The sequence below is a fragment of the Cetorhinus maximus genome, chromosome 19 (assembly GCF_964194155.1).
Source record: "Cetorhinus maximus chromosome 19, sCetMax3.hap1.1, whole genome shotgun sequence".
Taxonomy (NCBI): Eukaryota; Metazoa; Chordata; class Chondrichthyes; order Lamniformes; family Cetorhinidae; genus Cetorhinus; species Cetorhinus maximus.
This window is the reverse complement of record NC_135897.1, coordinates 92,168,205-92,190,217: the sequence shown is the minus strand read 5'-3', so window position 1 is coordinate 92,190,217 and position 22,013 is coordinate 92,168,205. Positions and strand designations below refer to the sequence as shown.

Sequence of the window (22,013 nt, the reverse complement as noted above, 5' to 3'; positions counted from 1 at the left end):
ACTGTATAACACTGGGCTACAGTACTGGTGGGAACGGGTCTGTCAATGTATAACACTGGGATACAGTGCTGGTGGGGACAGGTCTGTCACTGTGTAACACTGGGGTACAGTACTGGTAGCGACGGGCCTGTCACTGTATAACACTGGGATACAGTACTGGTGGGGACAGGTCTGACACTGTATAACACTGGGGTACAGTACTGGTGGGGACAGGTCTGTCACTGTATAACACTGGGGTCCAGTACTGGTGGGGATAGCTCTGTCACTGTATAACACTGGGGTACAGTACTGGTGGGGGCAGGTCTGTCACTGTATAACACTGGGATACAGTACTGGTGGGGACAGGCCTGTCACTGTATAACACTGGGGTACAGTACTAGTGTGGACAGGTCTGTCACTGTATAACACTGGGGTACAGTACTGGTGGGGACAGGTCTGTCACTGTATAACACTGGGGTACAGCACTGGTGGGGACAGGTCTGTCAAAGTATTACACTGGGGTACAGTACTGGTGGGGACAGGTCTGTCACTGTATAACACTTGGATACAGTACTGGTGGGGACAGGTCTGTCTCTGTATAACACTGGGGTACAGTACTGGTGGGGACAGGACTGTCACGGTATAACACTGGAGTACAGTACTGGTGGGGACAGGTCTGTCACTGTATAACACTGGGGTACGGTACTGGTGGGGACAGGTCTGCCACTGTATAACACTGGGGTACGGTACTGGTGGGGACAGGTCTGTCACTGTATAACACTGGGAGACGGTACTGCTGGGGACAGGTCTGTCACTGTATAACACTGGGGTACAGTACTGGTGGGGACAGGTCTGTCACTGTAAAACACTGGGATACAGTACTGGTGGGGACGGGTCTGTCACTGTACAACACTGGGATACAGTGCTGGTGGGGACAGGCCTGTCACTGTATAACACTGGGGTACAGTGCTGGTGGGGACGGTTCTGTCACTGTATCACACTGGGATACAGTGCTGGAGGGGACAGGTCTGTCACTGTATAACACTGGGGTACAGTACTGGTAGCGACGGGTCTGTCACTGTATAACACTGGGATACAGTACTGGTGGGGACAGGTCTGTCACTGTATAACACTGGGGTACAGTACTGGTGGGGACAGGTCTGTCACTGTATAACACTGGGGTACAGTACTGGTGGGGACAGGTCTGTCACTGTATAACACTGGGGTACAGTACTGGTGGGGGCAGGTCTGTCACTGTATAACACTGGGATACAGTACTGGTGGGGACAGGTCTGTCACTGTATAACACTGGGGTACAGTACTGGTGGGGACAGGTCTGTCACTGTATAACACTTGGATACAGTACTGGTGGGGACAGGTCTGTCTCTGTATAACACTGGGGTACAGTACTGGTGGGGACAGGTCTGTCACGGTATAACACTGGAGTACAGTACTGGTGGGGACAGGTCTGTCACTGTATAACACTGGGGTACAGTACTGGTGGGGACAGGTCTGTCACTGTATAACACTTGGGTACAGTTCTGGTGGGGACAGGTCTGTCACGGTAATACACTGGGATACAGTACTGGTGGGGACGCGTCTGTCACTGTACAACACTGGGATACAGTGCTGGTGGGGACAGGCCTGTCACTGTATAACACTGGGGTACAGTACTGGTGGGGACGGTTCTGTCACTGTATAACACTGGGATACAGTGCTGGTGGGGACAGGTCTGTCACTGTATAACACTGGGGTACAGTACTGGTGGGGACAGGTCTGTCACTGTATAACACTGGGGTACAGTACTGGTGGGGACAGGTCTGTCACTGTATAACACTGGGATACAGTGCTGGTGGGGACAGGGCTGTCACTTTATAACACTGGGGTACAGTACCGGTGGGGCCAGGTCTGTCACTGTATAACACTGGGGTACAGTACTGGTGGCGACGGGTCTGCCACTGTATAACACTGGGATACAGTACTGGTGGGGACAGGTGTGTCACTTTATAACACTGGGGTACAGTACTGGTGGGGGACAGGTCTGTCACTGTATAACACTGGTTACAGTATTGGTGGGGATGGGTCTGTCACTGTATAACACTGGGGTACAGTATTGGTGGGGACGGGTCTGTCACTGTATAACACTGGGGTACAGTACTGGTGGGGGACAGGCCTGTCACTGTCTAACACTGGGGTACAGTACTGGTGGGGACAGGTCTGTCACTGTCTAACACTGGGGTATAGTACTGGTGGGGACAGGTCTGTCACTGTATAACACTGGGGTACAGTACTGGTGGGGACAGGTCTGTCACTGTATAACACTGGGGTACAGTACTGATGGGGACAGGTCTGTCACTGTATAACACTGGGATACGGTACTGGTGGGGACAGGTCTGTCACTGTATAACACTGGGGTACAGTACTGGTGGGGACAGGTCTGTCACTGTGTAACACTGGGGTACAGTACTGGTGGGGACGGGTCTGTCACTCTATAACACTGGGATACAGTGCTGGTGGGGACAGGTCTGTCACTGTATAACACTGGGGTACAGTACTGGTAGCGACAGGTCTGTCACTGTATAACACTGGGATACAGTACTGGTGGGGACAGGTCTGTCACTGTATAACACTGGGGTACAGTACTGGTGGGGACAGGTCTGTCACTGTGTAACACTGGGGTACAGTACTGGTGGGGACAGGTCTGTCACTGTCTAACACTGGGGTACATTACTGGTGGGGGCAGGTCTGTCACTGTATAACACTGGGATACAGTACTGGTGGGGACAGGGCTTTCACTGTATAACACTGGGGTAAAGTACTGGTGGGGGCAGGTCTGTCACTGTATTACACTGGGGTACAGTACTGGTGGGGACAGGTCTGTCACTGTATAACACTGCGGTTCAGTACTGGTGGGGACAGGTCTGTCACTGTATAACACTGGGATACAGTACTGGTGGGGGCAGGTCTGTCACTGTATAACACTGGGATACAGTACTGCTGGGGACAGGTCTGTCACTGTATAACACTGGGGTACAGTACTGGTGGGGACAGGTCTGTCACTGTATAACACTGGGGTACAGTACTGGTGTGGACAGGTCTGTCACTGTATATCACTGGGGTACAGTACTGGTGGGGACAGGTCTGTCACTTTATAACACTGGGGTACAGCACTGGTGGGGACAGGTCTGTCACTGTGTAACACTGGGGTACAGTACTGGTGGGGGAAGGTCTGTCACTGTATAACACTGGGGTACAGTACTGGTGGGGACAGGTCTGTCACTGTATAACACTGGGGTACAGTCTGGTGGGGACAGGTCTGTCACTGTATAACACTGGGGTACAGTACTGGTGGGGACAGGTCTGTCACTGTATAACACTGGGCTACAGTACTGGTGGGGTCAGGTCTGTCACTATAACACTGGGGTATAGTACTGGTGGGGACAGGTCTGTCACTGTATAACACTGGGGTACAGTACTGGTGGGGACAGGTCTGTCACTGTATAACACTGGGGTACAGTACTGGTGGGGACAGGTCTGTCACTGTATAACACTGGGGTACAGTACTGGTGGGGACAGGTCTGTCACTGTATAACACTGGGGTACAGTACTGGTGGGGACAGGTCTGTCACTGTATAACACTGGGGTACAGTACTGGTGGGGACAGGTCTGTCACTGGATAACACTGGGATACGGTACTGGTGGGGACAGGTCTGTCACTGTATAACACTGGGGTACAGTACTGGTGGGGACAGGTCTGTCACTGTAAAACACTGGGGTACAGTACTGGTGGGGACGGGTCTGTCACTGTATAACACTGGGATACAGTGCTGGTGGGGACAGGCCTGTCACTGTATAACACTGGGCTACAGTACTGGTGGGAACGGGTCTGTCAATGTATAACACTGGGATACAGTGCTGGTGGGGACAGGTCTGTCACTGTGTAACACTGGGGTACAGTACTGGTAGCGACGGGCCTGTCACTGTATAACACTGGGATACAGTACTGGTGGGGACAGGTCTGACACTGTATAACACTGGGGTACAGTACTGGTGGGGACAGGTCTGTCACTGTATAACACTGGGGTCCAGTACTGGTGGGGATAGCTCTGTCACTGTATAACACTGGGGTACAGTACTGGTGGGGGCAGGTCTGTCACTGTATAACACTGGGATACAGTACTGGTGGGGACAGGCCTGTCACTGTATAACACTGGGGTACAGTACTAGTGTGGACAGGTCTGTCACTGTATAACACTGGGGTACAGTACTGGTGGGGACAGGTCTGTCACTGTATAACACTGGGGTACAGCACTGGTGGGGACAGGTCTGTCAAAGTATTACACTGGGGTACAGTACTGGTGGGGACAGGTCTGTCACTGTATAACACTTGGATACAGTACTGGTGGGGACAGGTCTGTCTCTGTATAACACTGGGGTACAGTACTGGTGGGGACAGGACTGTCACGGTATAACACTGGAGTACAGTACTGGTGGGGACAGGTCTGTCACTGTATAACACTGGGGTACGGTACTGGTGGGGACAGGTCTGCCACTGTATAACACTGGGGTACGGTACTGGTGGGGACAGGTCTGTCACTGTATAACACTGGGAGACGGTACTGCTGGGGACAGGTCTGTCACTGTATAACACTGGGGTACAGTACTGGTGGGGACAGGTCTGTCACTGTAAAACACTGGGATACAGTACTGGTGGGGACGGGTCTGTCACTGTACAACACTGGGATACAGTGCTGGTGGGGACAGGCCTGTCACTGTATAACACTGGGGTACAGTGCTGGTGGGGACGGTTCTGTCACTGTATCACACTGGGATACAGTGCTGGAGGGGACAGGTCTGTCACTGTATAACACTGGGGTACAGTACTGGTAGCGACGGGTCTGTCACTGTATAACACTGGGATACAGTACTGGTGGGGACAGGTCTGTCACTGTATAACACTGGGGTACAGTACTGGTGGGGACAGGTCTGTCACTGTATAACACTGGGGTACAGTACTGGTGGGGACAGGTCTGTCACTGTATAACACTGGGGTACAGTACTGGTGGGGGCAGGTCTGTCACTGTATAACACTGGGATACAGTACTGGTGGGGACAGGTCTGTCACTGTATAACACTGGGGTACAGTACTGGTGGGGACAGGTCTGTCACTGTATAACACTTGGGTACTGTACTGGTGGGGACAGGTCTGTCTCTGTATAACACTGGGGTACGGTACTGGTGGGGACAGGTCTCTCACTGTATAACACTGGGGTACAGTACTGGTGGGGACAGGTCTGTCACTGTAAAACACTGGGGTACAGTACTGGTGGGGACAGGTCTGTCACTGTATAACACTGGGGTACAGTACTGGTGGGGACGGTCTGTCACTGTATAACACTGGGATACAGTGCTGGTGGGGACAGGGCTGTCACTGTATAACACTGGGGTACAGTACCGGCGGGGACAGGCCTGTCACTGTATAACACTGGGGGACAGTACTGGTGGGGATGCGTCTGTCACTGTATAACACTGGGATACAGTGCTGGTGAGGACAGGTCTGTCACTGTATAACACTGGGGTACAGTGCTGGTGGGGACAGGCCTGTCACTGTATAACACTGGGGTACAGTACTGGTGTGGACAGGTCTGTCACTGTATAACACTGGGGTACAGTACTGGCGGGGACAGGTCTGTCACTGTATAACATTGGGGTACAGCACTGGTGGGGATAGGTCTGTCACTGTATTACACTGGGGTACAGTACTGGTGGGGACAGGTCTGTCACTGTATAACACTTCGATACAGTACTGGTGGGGACAGGTCTGTCTCTGTATAACACTGGGGTACAGTACTGGTGGGGACAGGTCTGTCACTGTATAACACTGGAGTACAGTACTGGTGGGGACAGGTCTGTCACTGTATAACACTGGGGTACAGTACTGGTGGGGACAGGTCTGTCACTGTATAACACTGGGGTACGGTACTGGTGGGGACAGGTCTGTCACTGTATAACACTGGGATACGGTACTGCTGGGGACAGGTCTGTCACTGTATAACACTGGGGTACAGTACTGGTGGGGACAGGTCTGTCACTGTAAAACACTGGGATACAGTACTGGTGGGGACGGGTCTGTCACTGTACAACACTGGGATACAGTGCTGGTGGGGACAGGCCTGTCACTGTATAACACTGGGGTACAGTACTGGTGGGGACGGTTCTGTCACTGTATCACAGTGGGATACAGTGCTGGTGGGGACAGGTCTGTCACTGTATAACACTGGGGTACAGCACTGGTAGCGACGGGTCTGTCACTGTATAACACTGGGATACAGTACTGGTGGGGACAGGTCTGTCACTGTATAACACTGGGGTACAGTACTGGTGGGGACAGGTCTGTCACTGTATAACACTGGGGTACAGTACTGGTGGGGACAGGTCTGTCACTGTATAACACTGGGGTACAGTACTGGTGGGGACAGGTCTGTCACTGTATAACACTGGGATACAGTACTGGTGGGGACAGGTCTGTCACTGTATAACACTGGGGTACAGTACTGGTGGGGGCAGGTCTGTCACTGTGTAACACTTGGTTACAGTACTGGTGGGGACAGGTCTGTCACTGTAAAACACTTGGGTACAGTACTGGTGGGGACAGGTCTGTCACTGTATAACACTGGGTAAAGTACTGGTGGGGACGGGCCTGTCACTGTATAACACTGGGATACAGTGCTGGTGGGGACAGGGCTGTCACTGTATAACACTGGGGTACAGTACCGGTGGGGACAGGTCTGTCACTGTATAACACTGGGGTACAGTACTGGTGGGGACGCGTCTGTCACTGTATAACACTGGGATACAGTGCTGCTGGGGACAGGTCTGTCACTCTATAACACTGGGGTACAGTACTGGTGGCGACGGGTCTGTCACTGTATAACACTGGGATACAGTACTGGTGTGGACAGGTGTGTCACTGTATATCACTGGGGTACAGTACTGGTGGGGGACAGGTCTGTCACTGTATAACACTGGTTACAGTATTGGTGGGGATCGGTCTGTGACTGTATAACACGGGTACAATACTGGTGGGGACAGGTCTGTCACTGTATAACACTGGGGTATAATACTGGTGGGGACAGGTCTGTCACTGTATAACACTGGGATACAGTACTGGTGGGGACAGGTCTGTCACTGTATAATACTGGGGTACAGTACTGGTGGGGGACAGGCCTGTCACTGTATAACACTGGGTACAGTATTGGTGGGGACGGGTCTGTCACTGTATAACACTGGGGTACAGTATTGGTGGGGACGGGTCTGTCACTGTATAACACTGGGGTACAGTACTGGTGGGGACAGGTCTGTCACTGTATAACACTGGGGTATAGTACTGGTGGGGACAGGTCTTTCACTGTATAACACTGGGGTACAGCACTGGTGGGGACAGGTCTGTCAGTGTATAACACTTGGATACAGTACTAGTGGGGACAAGTCTGTCTCTGTATAACACTGGGGTACAGTACTGGTGGGGACAGGTCTGTCACGGTATAACACTGGGGTACAGTACTGGTGGGGACAGGTCTGTCACTGTATAACACTGGGGTATAGTACTGGTGGGGACAGGTCTGTCACTGTATAACACTGGGGTACAGTACTGGTAGCGAGGGGCCTGTCACTGTATAACACTGGGATACAGTACTGGTGGGGACAGGCCTGTCACTGTATAACACTGGGGTACAGTACTGGTGGGGACAGGTCTGTCACTGTATAACACTGGGGTACAGTACTGGTGGGGACAGGTCTGTCACTGTATAACACTGGAGTACAGTACTGGTGGGGGCAGGTCTGTCACTGTATAACACTGGGATACAGTACAGGTGGGGACAGGGCTTCACTGTATAACACTGGGGTACAGTACTGGTGGGGGCAGGTCTGTCACTGTATAACACTGGGGTACAGTACTAGTGGGGACAGGTCTGTCACTGTATAACACTGCGGTTCAGTACTGGTGGGGACAGGTCTGTCACTGTATAACACTGGGATACAGTACTGGTTGGGACAGGCCTGTCACTGTATAACACTGGGGTTCAGTACTGGTGGGGACGGGTCTGTCAATGTATAACACTGGGATACAGTGCTGGTGGGGACAGGTCTGTCACTGTATAACAATGGGGTACAGTACTGGTAGCGATGGGTCTGTCACTGTATAACACTGGGATACAGTACTGGTGGGGACAGGTCTGTCACTGTATAACACTGGGGTACAGTACTGGAGGGGACAGGTCTGTCACTGTATAACACTGGGGTACAGTACTGGTGGGGATAGGTCTGTCACTTTATAACACTGGGGTACAGTACTGGTGGGGGCAGGTCTGTCACTGTATAACACTGGGATACAGTACTGGTGGGGACAGGTCTGTCACTGTATAACACTGGGGTACAGTGCTGGTGTGGACAGGTCTGTCACTGTATAACACTGGGGTACAGTACTGGTGGGGACAGGTCTGTCACTGTATAACACTGGGGTACAGCACCGGTGGGGACAGGTCTGTCACTGTATTACACTGGGGTACAGTACTGGTGGGGACAGGTCTGTCACTGTATAACACTTGGATACAGTACTGGTGGGGACAGGTCTGTCTCTGTATAACACTGGGGTACAGTACTGGTGGGGACAGGTCTGTCACGGTATAACACTGGAGTACAGTACTGGTGGGGACAGGTCTGTCACTGTATAACACTGGGGTACAGTACTGGTGGGGACAGGTCTGTCACTGTATAACACTTGGGTACAGTTCTGGTGGGGACAGGTCTGTCACGGTAATACACTGGGATACAGTACTGGTGGGGACGCGTCTGTCACTGTACAACACTGGGATACAGTGCTGGTGGGGACAGGCCTGTCACTGTATAACACTGGGGTACAGTACTGGTGGGGACGGTTCTGTCACTGTATAACACTGGGATACAGTGCTGGTGGGGACAGGTCTGTCACTGTATAACACTGGGGTACAGTACTGGTGGGGACAGGTCTGTCACTGTATAACACTGGGGTACAGTACTGGTGGGGACAGGTCTGTCACTGTATAACACTGGGATACAGTGCTGGTGGGGACAGGGCTGTCACTGTATAACACTGGGGTACAGTACCGGTGGGGCCAGGTCTGTCACTGTATAACACTGGGGTACAGTACTGGTGGCGACGGGTCTGCCACTGTATAACACTGGGATACAGTACTGGTGGGGACAGGTGTGTCACTTTATAACACTGGGGTACAGTACTGGTGGGGGACAGGTCTGTCACTGTATAACACTGGTTACAGTATTGGTGGGGATGGGTCTGTCACTGTATAACACTGGGGTACAGTATTGGTGGGGACGGGTCTGTCACTGTATAACACTGGGGTACAGTACTGGTGGGGGACAGGCCTGTCACTGTCTAACACTGGGGTACAGTACTGGTGGGGACAGGTCTGTCACTGTCTAACACTGGGGTATAGTACTGGTGGGGACAGGTCTGTCACTGTATAACACTGGGGTACAGTACTGGTGGGGACAGGTCTGTCACTGTATAACACTGGGGTACAGTACTGATGGGGACAGGTCTGTCACTGTATAACACTGGGATACGGTACTGGTGGGGACAGGTCTGTCACTGTATAACACTGGGGTACAGTACTGGTGGGGACAGGTCTGTCACTGTGTAACACTGGGGTACAGTACTGGTGGGGACGGGTCTGTCACTCTATAACACTGGGATACAGTGCTGGTGGGGACAGGTCTGTCACTGTATAACACTGGGGTACAGTACTGGTAGCGACAGGTCTGTCACTGTATAACACTGGGATACAGTACTGGTGGGGACAGGTCTGTCACTGTATAACACTGGGGTACAGTACTGGTGGGGACAGGTCTGTCACTGTGTAACACTGGGGTACAGTACTGGTAGGGACAGGTCTGTCACTGTATAACACTGCGGTTCAGTACTGGTGGGGACAGGTCTGTCACTGTATAACACTGGGATACAGTACTGGTTGGGACAGGCCTGTCACTGTATAACACTGGGGTTCAGTACTGGTGGGGACGGGTCTGTCAATGTATAACACTGGGATACAGTGCTGGTGGGGACAGGTCTGTCACTGTATAACAATGGGGTACAGTACTGGTAGCGATGGGTCTGTCACTGTATAACACTGGGATACAGTACTGGTGGGGACAGGTCTGTCACTGTATAACACTGGGGTACAGTACTGGTGGGGACAGGTCTGTCACTGTATAACACTGGGGTACAGTACTGGTGGGGATAGGTCTGTCACTGTATAACACTGGGGTACAGTACTGGTGGGGGCAGGTCTGTCACTGTATAACACTGGGATACAGTACTGGTGGGGACAGGTCTGTCACTGTATAACACTGGGGTACAGTGCTGGTGTGGACAGGTCTGTCACTGTATAACACTGGGGTACAGTACTGGTGGGGACAGGTCTGTCACTGTATAACACTGGGGTACAGCACCGGTGGGGACAGGTCTGTCACTGTATTACACTGGGGTACAGTACTGGTGGGGCCAGGTCTGTCACTGTATAACACTTGGATACAGTACTGGTGGGGACAGGTCTGTCTCTGTATAACACTGGGGTACAGTACTGGTGGGGACAGGTCTGTCACGGTATAACACTGGAGTACAGTACTGGTGGGGACAGGTCTGTCACTGTATAACACTGGGGTACAGTACTGGTGGGGACAGGTCTGTCACTGTATAACACTTGGGTACAGTTCTGGTGGGGACAGGTCTGTCACGGTAATACACTGGGATACAGTACTGGTGGGGACGCGTCTGTCACTGTACAACACTGGGATACAGTGCTGGTGGGGACAGGCCTGTCACTGTATAACACTGGGGTACAGTACTGGTGGGGACGGTTCTGTCACTGTATAACACTGGGATACAGTGCTGGTGGGGACAGGTCTGTCACTGTATAACACTGGGGTACAGTACTGGTGGGGACAGGTCTGTCACTGTATAACACTGGGGTACAGTACTGGTGGGGACAGGTCTGTCACTGTATAACACTGGGATACAGTGCTGGTGGGGACAGGGCTGTCACTTTATAACACTGGGGTACAGTACCGGTGGGGCCAGGTCTGTCACTGTATAACACTGGGGTACAGTACTGGTGGCGACGGGTCTGCCACTGTATAACACTGGGATACAGTACTGGTGGGGACAGGTGTGTCACTTTATAACACTGGGGTACAGTACTGGTGGGGGACAGGTCTGTCACTGTATAACACTGGTTACAGTATTGGTGGGGATGGGTCTGTCACTGTATAACACTGGGGTACAGTATTGGTGGGGACGGGTCTGTCACTGTATAACACTGGGGTACAGTACTGGTGGGGGACAGGCCTGTCACTGTCTAACACTGGGGTACAGTACTGGTGGGGACAGGTCTGTCACTGTCTAACACTGGGGTATAGTACTGGTGGGGACAGGTCTGTCACTGTATAACACTGGGGTACAGTACTGGTGGGGACAGGTCTGTCACTGTATAACACTGGGGTACAGTACTGATGGGGACAGGTCTGTCACTGTATAACACTGGGATACGGTACTGGTGGGGACAGGTCTGTCACTGTATAACACTGGGGTACAGTACTGGTGGGGACAGGTCTGTCACTGTGTAACACTGGGGTACAGTACTGGTGGGGACGGGTCTGTCACTCTATAACACTGGGATACAGTGCTGGTGGGGACAGGTCTGTCACTGTATAACACTGGGGTACAGTACTGGTAGCGACAGGTCTGTCACTGTATAACACTGGGATACAGTACTGGTGGGGACAGGTCTGTCACTGTATATCACTGGGGTACAGTACTGGTGGGGACAGGTCTGTCACTGTGTAACACTGGGGTACAGTACTGGTGGGGACAGGTCTGTCACTGTCTAACACTGGGGTACATTACTGGTGGGGGCAGGTCTGTCACTGTATAACACTGGGATACAGTACTGGTGGGGACAGGGCTTTCACTGTATAACACTGGGGTAAAGTACTGGTGGGGGCAGGTCTGTCACTGTATTACACTGGGGTACAGTACTGGTGGGGACAGGTCTGTCACTGTATAACACTGCGGTTCAGTACTGGTGGGGACAGGTCTGTCACTGTATAACACTGGGATACAGTACTGGTGGGGGCAGGTCTGTCACTGTATAACACTGGGATACAGTACTGCTGGGGACAGGTCTGTCACTGTATAACACTGGGGTACAGTACTGGTGGGGACAGGTCTGTCACTGTATAACACTGGGGTACAGTACTGGTGTGGACAGGTCTGTCACTGTATATCACTGGGGTACAGTACTGGTGGGGACAGGTCTGTCACTTTATAACACTGGGGTACAGCACTGGTGGGGACAGGTCTGTCACTGTGTAACACTGGGGTACAGTACTGGTGGGGGAAGGTCTGTCACTGTATAACACTGGGGTACAGTACTGGTGGGGACAGGTCTGTCACTGTATAACACTGGGGTACAGTCTGGTGGGGACAGGTCTGTCACTGTATAACACTGGGGTACAGTACTGGTGGGGACAGGTCTGTCACTGTATAACACTGGGCTACAGTACTGGTGGGGTCAGGTCTGTCACTATAACACTGGGGTATAGTACTGGTGGGGACAGGTCTGTCACTGTATAACACTGGGGTACAGTACTGGTGGGGACAGGTCTGTCACTGTATAACACTGGGGTACAGTACTGGTGTGGACAGGTCTGTCACTGTATAACACTGGGATACATTACTGGAGGGGGCAGGTCTGTCACTGTATAACACTGGGGTTCAGTACTGGTGGGGACAGGTCTGTCACTGTATAACACTGGGGTACAGTCTGGTGGGGACAGGTCTGTCACTGTATAACACTGCGGTACAGTACTGGTGGGGACAGGTCTGTCACTGTATAACACTGGGGTACAGTACTGGTGGGGTCAGGTCTGTCACTATAACACTGGGGTACAGTGCTGGTGGGGACAGGTCTGTCACTGTATAACACTGGGGTACAGTACTGGTGGGGACAGGTCTGTCACTGTATAACACTGGGGTACAGTACAGGTGCAGGGCTGCCGATTAGTTTCTGAATTGACACCGGGCTATGGTGTGAGAGCAGAACACTGGGATTAGCGTGGAATTGATGCAAGGCTGTGGGGAGAGTGTTGGGCAGTGGGATTAGTTTGAGACTGGTACAAGGCTATCTGGAGGGAATGGGGCAGTGGGATTACTTTGCCTTTGCTGTTCCAGAGATCCAGTGCAGACACGATGTGCCAAATGGCCTCTACCTGTGCAGTAAACTGGCCGAGTTCTATAATTGAGTTTCTTTACACATGAGTCAATTGTAAACCTCGCTCCCTTTGTGTTTTAATTCTCACCCAGGCACCTGTCGATAATGGATCAAAAATTACCAGCTACCTGCTGGAGTGGGATGAGGTGAGTGTTTATTAACTCATCCTTGAGAATACAGACAGCAGAGTCGTTTCAGTTCCCAAGTAAATTGCCTCTTTTTTCTCTTAAGAATCCTAGCCTCTTTTGACATAGAAATGATTTAAAAATATCGTTAAAGCAAGGAACATTAATATTTTTACAATAAATCTGCTCAAAACATCAGCAATTGTTATAGAGTAATTTACGGCACAGCAAGAGGCCATTGGGCCCATTGAGTCCGTGTTGGGTCTCTGTGGAGCAATCCAGTTGGACCCCCCTCCCCCACTCGATCCCCGTAGCTCCGCAGGTTTGTTTCCCGCAAGAGCCTGTCCAGTTTCCATTGGAAATCATTGATTATTTCCCCCTTCCGTGACCATTTTTGACTGGGATTAAAACTGTAGAGTTAAAATAAGCCTTGAGGAAGGGCAAATAACTGCGGATGCTGGAAATCTGAAACAAAAGCCAAAAATAGCTGGAAAAACTCTCAGCAGGTCTGACAGCGTCTGTGGAGAGAGAGACAGGGTTAACGTTTCGAGTCCGTGTGACTCTTCTTCAGAGCTAAAGAGAAGTCGGACTCGAAAGGTTAACTCTGTCTCTCCCTCCACCGATGCTGTCAGACCTGCTGAGTCTTTCCAGCTATTTTTTTGTTTTTGTGCCTTGAGGGAAGGTTAGTCAACTTGTCGAGCTCACTGTGCCACACCCTGAGAGCTTCAGAGGGTCCTTTCTCTTTAGGCTGGATCACCGATCCAGTTTCTTTCTCAGCAGTGCGGGGTGGAGGTGAGTGTCTGTGTGTCAGGGTCAGCACCGGTGGTCCCCCTGGTCTCCTAAAAACGTTCGCTCACTCCTTCGCCAGTGGTTCGCAGAGATCGTTGGCATTTAGAAGTTTCTAAATAACTCCCCTCCACACCCAGCTCCTCCGAGAGGAGCCACTTTCATTAACGCAGGGTGGAATCTCCCTGTGCCCTTCCCCTGTGGCGGGTTTGGTGCCAGGGGGGACGTTTAATCAGACAGGTGCAGACGCCGCCATGCTCCTTTTTCCACCACAATTGAGTCCATGGTGGGGAGGCCCGGGATTGGTTTCCTGCCCCATCGCCAATTGAGGCCCTTAAGAAGGGAAATTAATGCCCACTTAGGGGCCTCCTTCCGCTGGTATTGATCCAGTGGTGGGTACGGAGCTCACAATGCGGAGAGCACAACAAACAAACCCGTGTGGTGTTGCTTGTGGGCTTCCAAGGGTTGGGGTGGGGGCGAAGGGGTGCGTGGTGGGGTTAGGGTGAGGAGTAGGGGGTGGGGATGAGGGGTGGGGTGAGGGGTGGGGGTGATGGGTTGGGGGTGGGGATGGGGTGAGGGGTGGGGGTGAGGGGTGGGGGTGAGGAGTTGGAGGTGAGGGGTGAGGGGTGGGAGGGGTTGGGTGGGGTGAGGGGTGGGGGGTGGGGATGAGAGGTGGGGTGAGGGGTGGGGGTGATGGGTTGGGGGTGGGGATGGGGTGAGGGGTGGGGGTGAGGGATGGGGGTGAGGGGTGGGGGGTGGATTGGGGGTGAAGGGGTGAGGGGTGGGGTGGGGGGGGTTGGATGGGGTGAGGGGTGAGGGGTGGGGGGGTGACAGTTGGGGGTGAGGGGTTGTGGGTAGGGGTGAGGGGTGGGGATGAGGGGTGGGGGTGTAGGGGTGTGGGGGTGAGGGGTGGGGTGGGGGCGAAGGGGTGAGGGTGAGGGGTGTGGGGGTGTGGGGTGGGGAGTGGGATGGGGGTGGGGGTGAGGGGTGGAGGGGGGGGGTGGGGGTGAGGTGGGGGTGGAGGGGGGTGGGGGTGAGGGGTAGGGGGTTGGGTGGTTTCTCGTTCAATGCTCTCGATGCCTGAGCAAGAAATCCAGCATTGGGGCGGCAGCCTGCAGAGACCCCTCCCCCTGTCCTTGCTGCCCTCTCTCCCATCCCCCATGGCCCTTCCTCTGGCCATCACCCACCTCTGGCCTGGTATTCAGCCACGAGCCTAGGCCCCGGGTGGGTGTCATACCAGCAGCAAGCTCCACCTCTCCTGCCCCCTCCTGCCCCCACAGGCTGGCAGCAGTCGGCAGGTGGGATGTCTACCCCCGGGATCCTTCATCCTGGGTAAGGCCCACCACAGGCCTGTCAAGTGCTTGAGTGGAACAAAATGCTTGGGCCTTCCTGAACCAAGGCGCCTCAGCCGGCAACTCAAGCACCCGTCACCTCTACCAGGTTCCGCCCTCATTAAAGCCGGGGACAAGGGAGGCAGCAAGTATGGAGAATTCCAATTGGGGTGAGGACCTTTTCCACCCCCAGAAAGATAAGCTGACCCAGGACTCTGCTGCCCATGTCCGAACTCTTGCCAAGCCCTGTTCATCCATCTCACACTGCGCTCGTTACCTCTCTACCCCTCTCTTCTCCTTTAAGATGCTCCTTAAAACCCTTCTCTTTGGCCAAACTATTGGTCACCTCTCCTAATATTTAATTATGTATCCGGGTGTCAGATTTTGTTTGATAATTCGCTCCAATGAAGTTCCTTGTAATGTTTTGCCATGTTAAAGGTGGCTAAATATAAAAGTTGTTGTTATTGATGTCATCTAGGGGCTTCTGCTCAATCATATGACACTGAGCATGTGAAGTGCCTCTTCCCCCCCCCACCCCCTCAATGGAATTTGAAGGGTGGGGGGAAGTGGGGGATCACAACCGAAGCAGCGTGCTCCCCTCCCCCAACCATCCTGCCTAATTAATTGACCTTTGTGCCTTGGTGGGCCAGGAATTTCAGCACACGCTAACCAGAAAATGTCAACAGTGACAAACAGACTCCATGAACATCAGCAGTACAGAGGCTGAACCCACCATTTCTACCCATCAGCCTCCCTTTTCCCCACCCTGTACAATCCGTTGACCAAGAGTCAGCCCACACTGACATTCCCTCATCATTGCAAAAACCACACAGCCAGAGATGTTAACAGTTCATCCTCAAGATGTGGGTGTCACTGGCTGTGCCAGCATTTATTGCCCATCCCTAATTGCCCTTGAGATAGTGGCAATGAGCTGCCTTCTTGAACCGCTGCAGTCCATGTGGTGTAGGTACACCCACAGTGCTGTTAGGAAGGGAGTTCCAGGATTTTGACCCAGTGACAGTGAAGGAACAGCGATATATTTCCAAGTCAGGATAGTGAGTGACTTGGAGGGGAACTCCCAGGTGGTGGTGTTCCCATCTATCTGCTGCCCTTGTCCTTCTCGATGGCCATGGTCTTGGGTTTGGAAGGTGCTGTCAAAGGAGCCTTGGTGAGTTGCTGCAGTGCATCTTGTAGTTGGTACACACTGCTGCTACTGTGCATTGGTGGTGGAGGGAGTGAATGTTTAACATGGTGGGTGTGGTGCCAATCAAGTGGGCTGCTTTGACCTGGATGGTGTCAAGCTTCTTGAGTGTTGTGGGAGCTGCACTCATCCAGGCAAGAGGAGAGTATTCCATCACACTCCTGACTTGTGCCTTGTAGATGGTGGACAGGCTTTGGGGAGTCAGGAGGTGAGTTACTCACCGCAGGATTCCCAGCCTCTGACCTGTTCTTGTAGCCACAGTATTTATATGGCGAGTCCAGTTCAGTTTCTGGTCAATGGTAACCCCCAGGATGTTGACAGTGGGGGATTCAGTGATGGTAATGCCATTGAATGTCAAGGCCAGGCTTTCCCGGTCAGTTAGCGGGCGGTGGGGGGGCACTCACTTACACGTAAAATGACGCGAGATGACGTTGGGTGGAACTCCCGATCTCACCGCGCCCCATTTAAATTTTCAGGAAGGCGGGGGCTCAGCAGAATCAGCTGTGCTCCCGCCGACCTGTCAATGGCCAATTGAGGCCACAGACAGAGTCATTAATGTGATTAATGGACCTGCCCGTCAAACCTTAAGGTTGGCGGACAGGCCAGGGGCCCTGGCGGGCATTAGGAAAAACATCAAACCTCATCCACGGGTGGGATGAGGCTTCATGTAGGTTTTAAAAAATGTAATTAAATTGTATTTAAAAGTGATGGACAGTGTCACATGGGGGGGACATGTCAGGGAAATTTTTTTTTCCTATTTTTCTGATTTTTGACAGTAGAGCCGATCTCCCGAGGCTGCACTTTGCCTCAGGGAGATGAGTCGCTCTATCGTGCGTATGCGCGTAAGAGCGCACTCTCAGCTCAGGGAATCCCACCCCCCACTGCCCGCACAGGGAGCGCACAGCGCTCTTGCTGCATTTGGACATGGACTGCTTCAGTATCTGAGGAGTCACGAATGGTGCTGAACATTGTGCAATCATTAACGAACATCCTCACTTCTGACCTTATGATGGAAGGAAGGTCATTGATGGAGATGGTTGGGCTGAGGACACTACCCTGTGGAACTCCTGCAGTGATGTCCTGGACCTGAGATAATTGACCATACACCAGAAGGTGGTGGTGAGCTGCCTTCTTGAGCCACTGCAGTCCATGTGGTGTAGGTACACCCACAGGGCTGTTAGGGAGGGAGTTCCAGGATTTTGACCCAGCGACTGTGAAGGAACGGTGATATATTTCCAAGTCAGGATGGTGAGTGACTTGGAGAGGAACTTGGTGATGTTCCCATGTATCTGCTGCCCTTGTCCTTCCAGATGGTAGAGGTTACTGGTTTGGAAGGTGTTGTGGAAGGAGCCTTGTTGAGTTAGTGCAGTGCATCTTGTAGATGGTACACACTGCTGCTACTGTGTGTCAGTGGAGGGATTAATAGATGGTATTAAATGCCCCTGTCCTCATTGCTGCCGGTGGCGGGTTTAGGTGGTAAGACTGGCATGAACCATGTGGCTATTGATCTAAATGGTCTCTCTCCATTCCTTGTGTTTAGGGGAAACGGAACAACAGATTTCGGGAATGCTACTTTGGTAGCCAACGGCACTATAAACTAACCAAACTCTTACCGGCCATTGGTTACACCTTTCGGCTAGCAGCGTGCAATGATATCGGTACCAGGTGGGTGACCTCCTTTCTCTTCTAAATCAGATCCAGAAATATGGATAAGAGACATTCCCAAGAAACCTGTTCCCTCCAATTTTTCATGCAGCTGTTTGTGGAAATTTGCTGTGCACCATTTGGCCACCAGGTGAAGCCCAACATCTTAATGCTATAGGGATGCACCAACCCTTCAGTAATTGGAATGGGTGACATTGGCGAAGGTGGCGTTTATGGAGCATCTCTGGTTCTCTCCAGAAGGTGATGATGAACCGTTTGTTGCAGCTATCATTTCTACAATGGGGTGACTTGATCAACCATTCTGAAAGGACATTAAGAGTCAGCCATGTTGCTGTGGGTCTGGAGTCACATGTGGCCAAACCAGAGAAGGACAGCAGATTCCCTCCCCTAAAGGACATTAGTTAACCAGATGGATTTTTTTACAACCTGACAGCTCCATCATCATCTTTTTCTCAACCCACCACCCTCAGACCAGACAAGGAGCTGTCAATATAAGATAATCATCGATAAATCAAACAGGGAATTCAGGAAAAGCTTCTTTATTCTGAAAGTGCTGGGAATGTGGACCCCACTACCACAGAAAAAGTTCAGGTGAATGGTATAGTTGCATTTAAGGGAAGCTGGATAAACACCCAAGAGAAAGGAAACAGAAGGATGTATTGATAGGGTGTGATGAAGAGGGGGTGGTAGGAGGCTTGTGTGGAGCATATACACTAGCATGGACCAGTTGGGCTGAATGGCCTGCTTCTGTGCTGTTAATTCTGTATAATTCGATGAATGCCTGTTGAGAGATATGCATACACCTAAACCTGCATGTAACTAAGTTATTTGCAAGTCTACTTTGTGAAGGTTAAAACCATGTCATACGACCATACGAATTAGGAGCAGGAGTAGGCCACTCGGCCCCTCAAGCCTGCTGCACCATTCAATAAGATCGTGGCTGATCTGATTGTAACCTCCTGCCTTACCCCAATAACCTTTCGCCCCCTTGTTTATCAAGAATCTACCTAGCTCTGCCTTAAACATACTTAAAGACTCTGCTTCCACCATCTTTTGAGGAAGAGAGTTCCAAAGATTCACAACCCTCAGAGAGAAAAAATTTCTCCTCATCTCCGTCTTAAATGAGCGACTCCTTATTTTTGAGCAGTGACCCCTAGGGATACCTTGGTCCAGCCGTTAAGCATCAGCCCCATGGAAATCAAACAGGATACACCAGTGAGGAAGAGATATGAACACGAGTAGAACAGGCTGCCTATGGTTTCAGAGACTGGACTGGCAGAATCTGCAGGTTGACACTCCATAGTCTGGACGTTCTCTATTCTATTGCTTGGAGGAAATGGGACATTAGACGTTGATTTTACTGGGGCTGCAGACAGCATTGATGCCGCTGGTTCCTGACGTGCAGTTTTTACACAGTGACGTGCTCATACACTCGCACATTCACACCCGCGCACACTCATGCACTTGTACACTCATAATTTCATTATTTTTTTTTTTACATTCATTCACGGGATGTGGGTTTCGCTGGCTGGGCCCAGCATTTATTGCCCATCCCTAGTTGCCCTTGAGAAGGTGGTGGTGAGCTGCCTTCTTGAACCGCTGCAGTCCATGTGGTGTAGGTACACCCACAATGCTGTTAGGGAGGGAGTTGCAGGATTTTGACCCAGTGACAGTGAAAGAACGGTGATATATTTCCAAGTCAGGGTAGTGAGTAACTTGGAGGGGAACTTCCATGTGGTGGTGCTGTCTGCTGCCCTTGTCCTTCTAGGTGGTAGTAGTCGTGGGTTTGGAAGGTGCTGTCTAAGGAGCCTTGGTGAATCCCTGCAGTGCATCTTGTAGATGGTACACACTGCTGCTACTATGCGTCGGTGGAGGGAGTAAAAGATGGTGTTAAATGTCCCTGTCCTCAGTCCTGCCGGTGGTGGGTTTAGGAGGTAAGACTGGTATGAACCATGTGAGGGAGGGAGTTCCAGGATTTTGATCCAGCGACAGTGAAGGAACAGCAATTGTGGGGAGATGGTGGTGTAGTGGTAATGTCACTGGACTAGTGATGAAGATTAATGTCAGAGACCCCCAGATAATGTTCTGGGACACAGGTTCTAATCCCACCAAGGCTGGTGGATTCTGAATTCACTTAATGTGGAATTGAAAAGCTAGTCTAATGGTGACCACAAAACCATTGTTGATTGTTGTAAGAATCCATCTAGTTCACTAATGTCCTTTAGGAAAGGAAATCTGCTGTCCTTACCTGGTCTGGCCTACATGTGACTCCAGACCCACAGCAATGTGGTTGACTCTTAAACGCCCTCTTAAAATGGCCTAACAAGCTGCTCAATTGTATCCATTAGGAACAGGAGTAGGCCATTCAGCCCCTCAAGCTTGCTCTGCCATTCAGTAAGATAATGGCTGATCTGATTGTGGCCTCAGCTCCCCTACCCTTCCTGCCACCTCGAATCTCTTAATAATCAAAAATCTGTCGATCTCAGCCTTGAATATATTTAATGACCCGGCCTGCTCTCTGGAGAAGAGAACTCCAAAGATTAATGACCCTCTGAAGGGGGACATTTCTTCTCATCTCCATCTTGAACTGTGCCCTCCCCCAGTTCTAGATTCCCCCATGAGGAGAAAGATCCTCCCAGCATCTCCCCTGTAAAACCCTTGTACACACACACTCATACGCTAAGACACGTGTACACACACACTCATACGCTAAGACACGTGTACACACACACACACACTTGCACACTCTACATTCACTGCATCAGCTACAAGCAGTTGCTGGGTGACCTAGTAACAGAAATCGAAGCCCTTGGATAATTATTGATTTTTGTTTTTCCTTCCCCCTCTCTGCCCCACCAAACACCTGCTGTTTTTCTAATTCTCGCTCTTTATCTTTAACCCTCTACTTCCTCTCTGTTCATCCTGATTGTCAAATTTTATGTTCCATTTGTTCACTCCGTTCTCTTTTCTCTCTCCCTGTATCTCTCCCGCTTTATTTTTCTCATCCTCATTGTCTCCTCTGTAACGCATCTATCTCTCTCTCTCTCTCTCTATCTTATTCCTTCTATCTCACTATCTCTGTCTCACTCTATCTCTGCATATTTCTATCTCTTTCTTTCTCTCTGTATATTGTTGCTCTCTTGCCCTCCTTCCCCCTTTCTCTCTATCGCTGCCTCCCATGTCTTTATCTCTCCATACCTGCCTCTCCCTCACTCTCACTTTCTTTATCGTTCTCTTTTGCTCTTTCTGTATTTCTCTATCTCACTCTTTCAATATATGTCTGTCTGTCTCTCTCCCCTCTTCATATATCTCTATCTGTCTGATCCTCTCCCTCTGTCTCTCTGCCCCTTTCTAACCCTCTCCATCTCACTATCTCTTTCTTTCTCACTTACCCTCATTCCTTCCCCCCGTCCCCATCCAACTTGCTCTGCCCCACCCCACACCACCCCCCCACCCCACCCTACCCCACCCTCTCAACCCCCACTTGCCCTCTTCCCCCTCTCCCTCCCCCTCTCCCTTCCCCCTTCCCCCCGACTGTCTTGATCTCTCTTGCACTCTCTGTCCTCCTCTCTCTCTTGATCTATTTCTTCCCTCT

The 22,013-nt window shown here is 51.5% G+C and overlaps 1 protein-coding gene across 1 annotated transcript in view; it reads left to right on the top strand.

The window, feature by feature from the left end:
- The window catches only part of fndc3ba (fibronectin type III domain containing 3Ba), a 285,397-nt gene that overhangs the window by 163,745 nt on the left and 99,639 nt on the right, over positions 1-22,013 (top strand). Inside the window, exons 10-11 of the mRNA XM_078564466.1 lie at positions 13,403-13,456; positions 18,294-18,422. Of these exons, the coding sequence (XP_078420592.1) occupies positions 13,403-13,456; positions 18,294-18,422 (183 nt within the window). The remainder of the gene's footprint in view (positions 1-13,402; positions 13,457-18,293; positions 18,423-22,013) is intronic.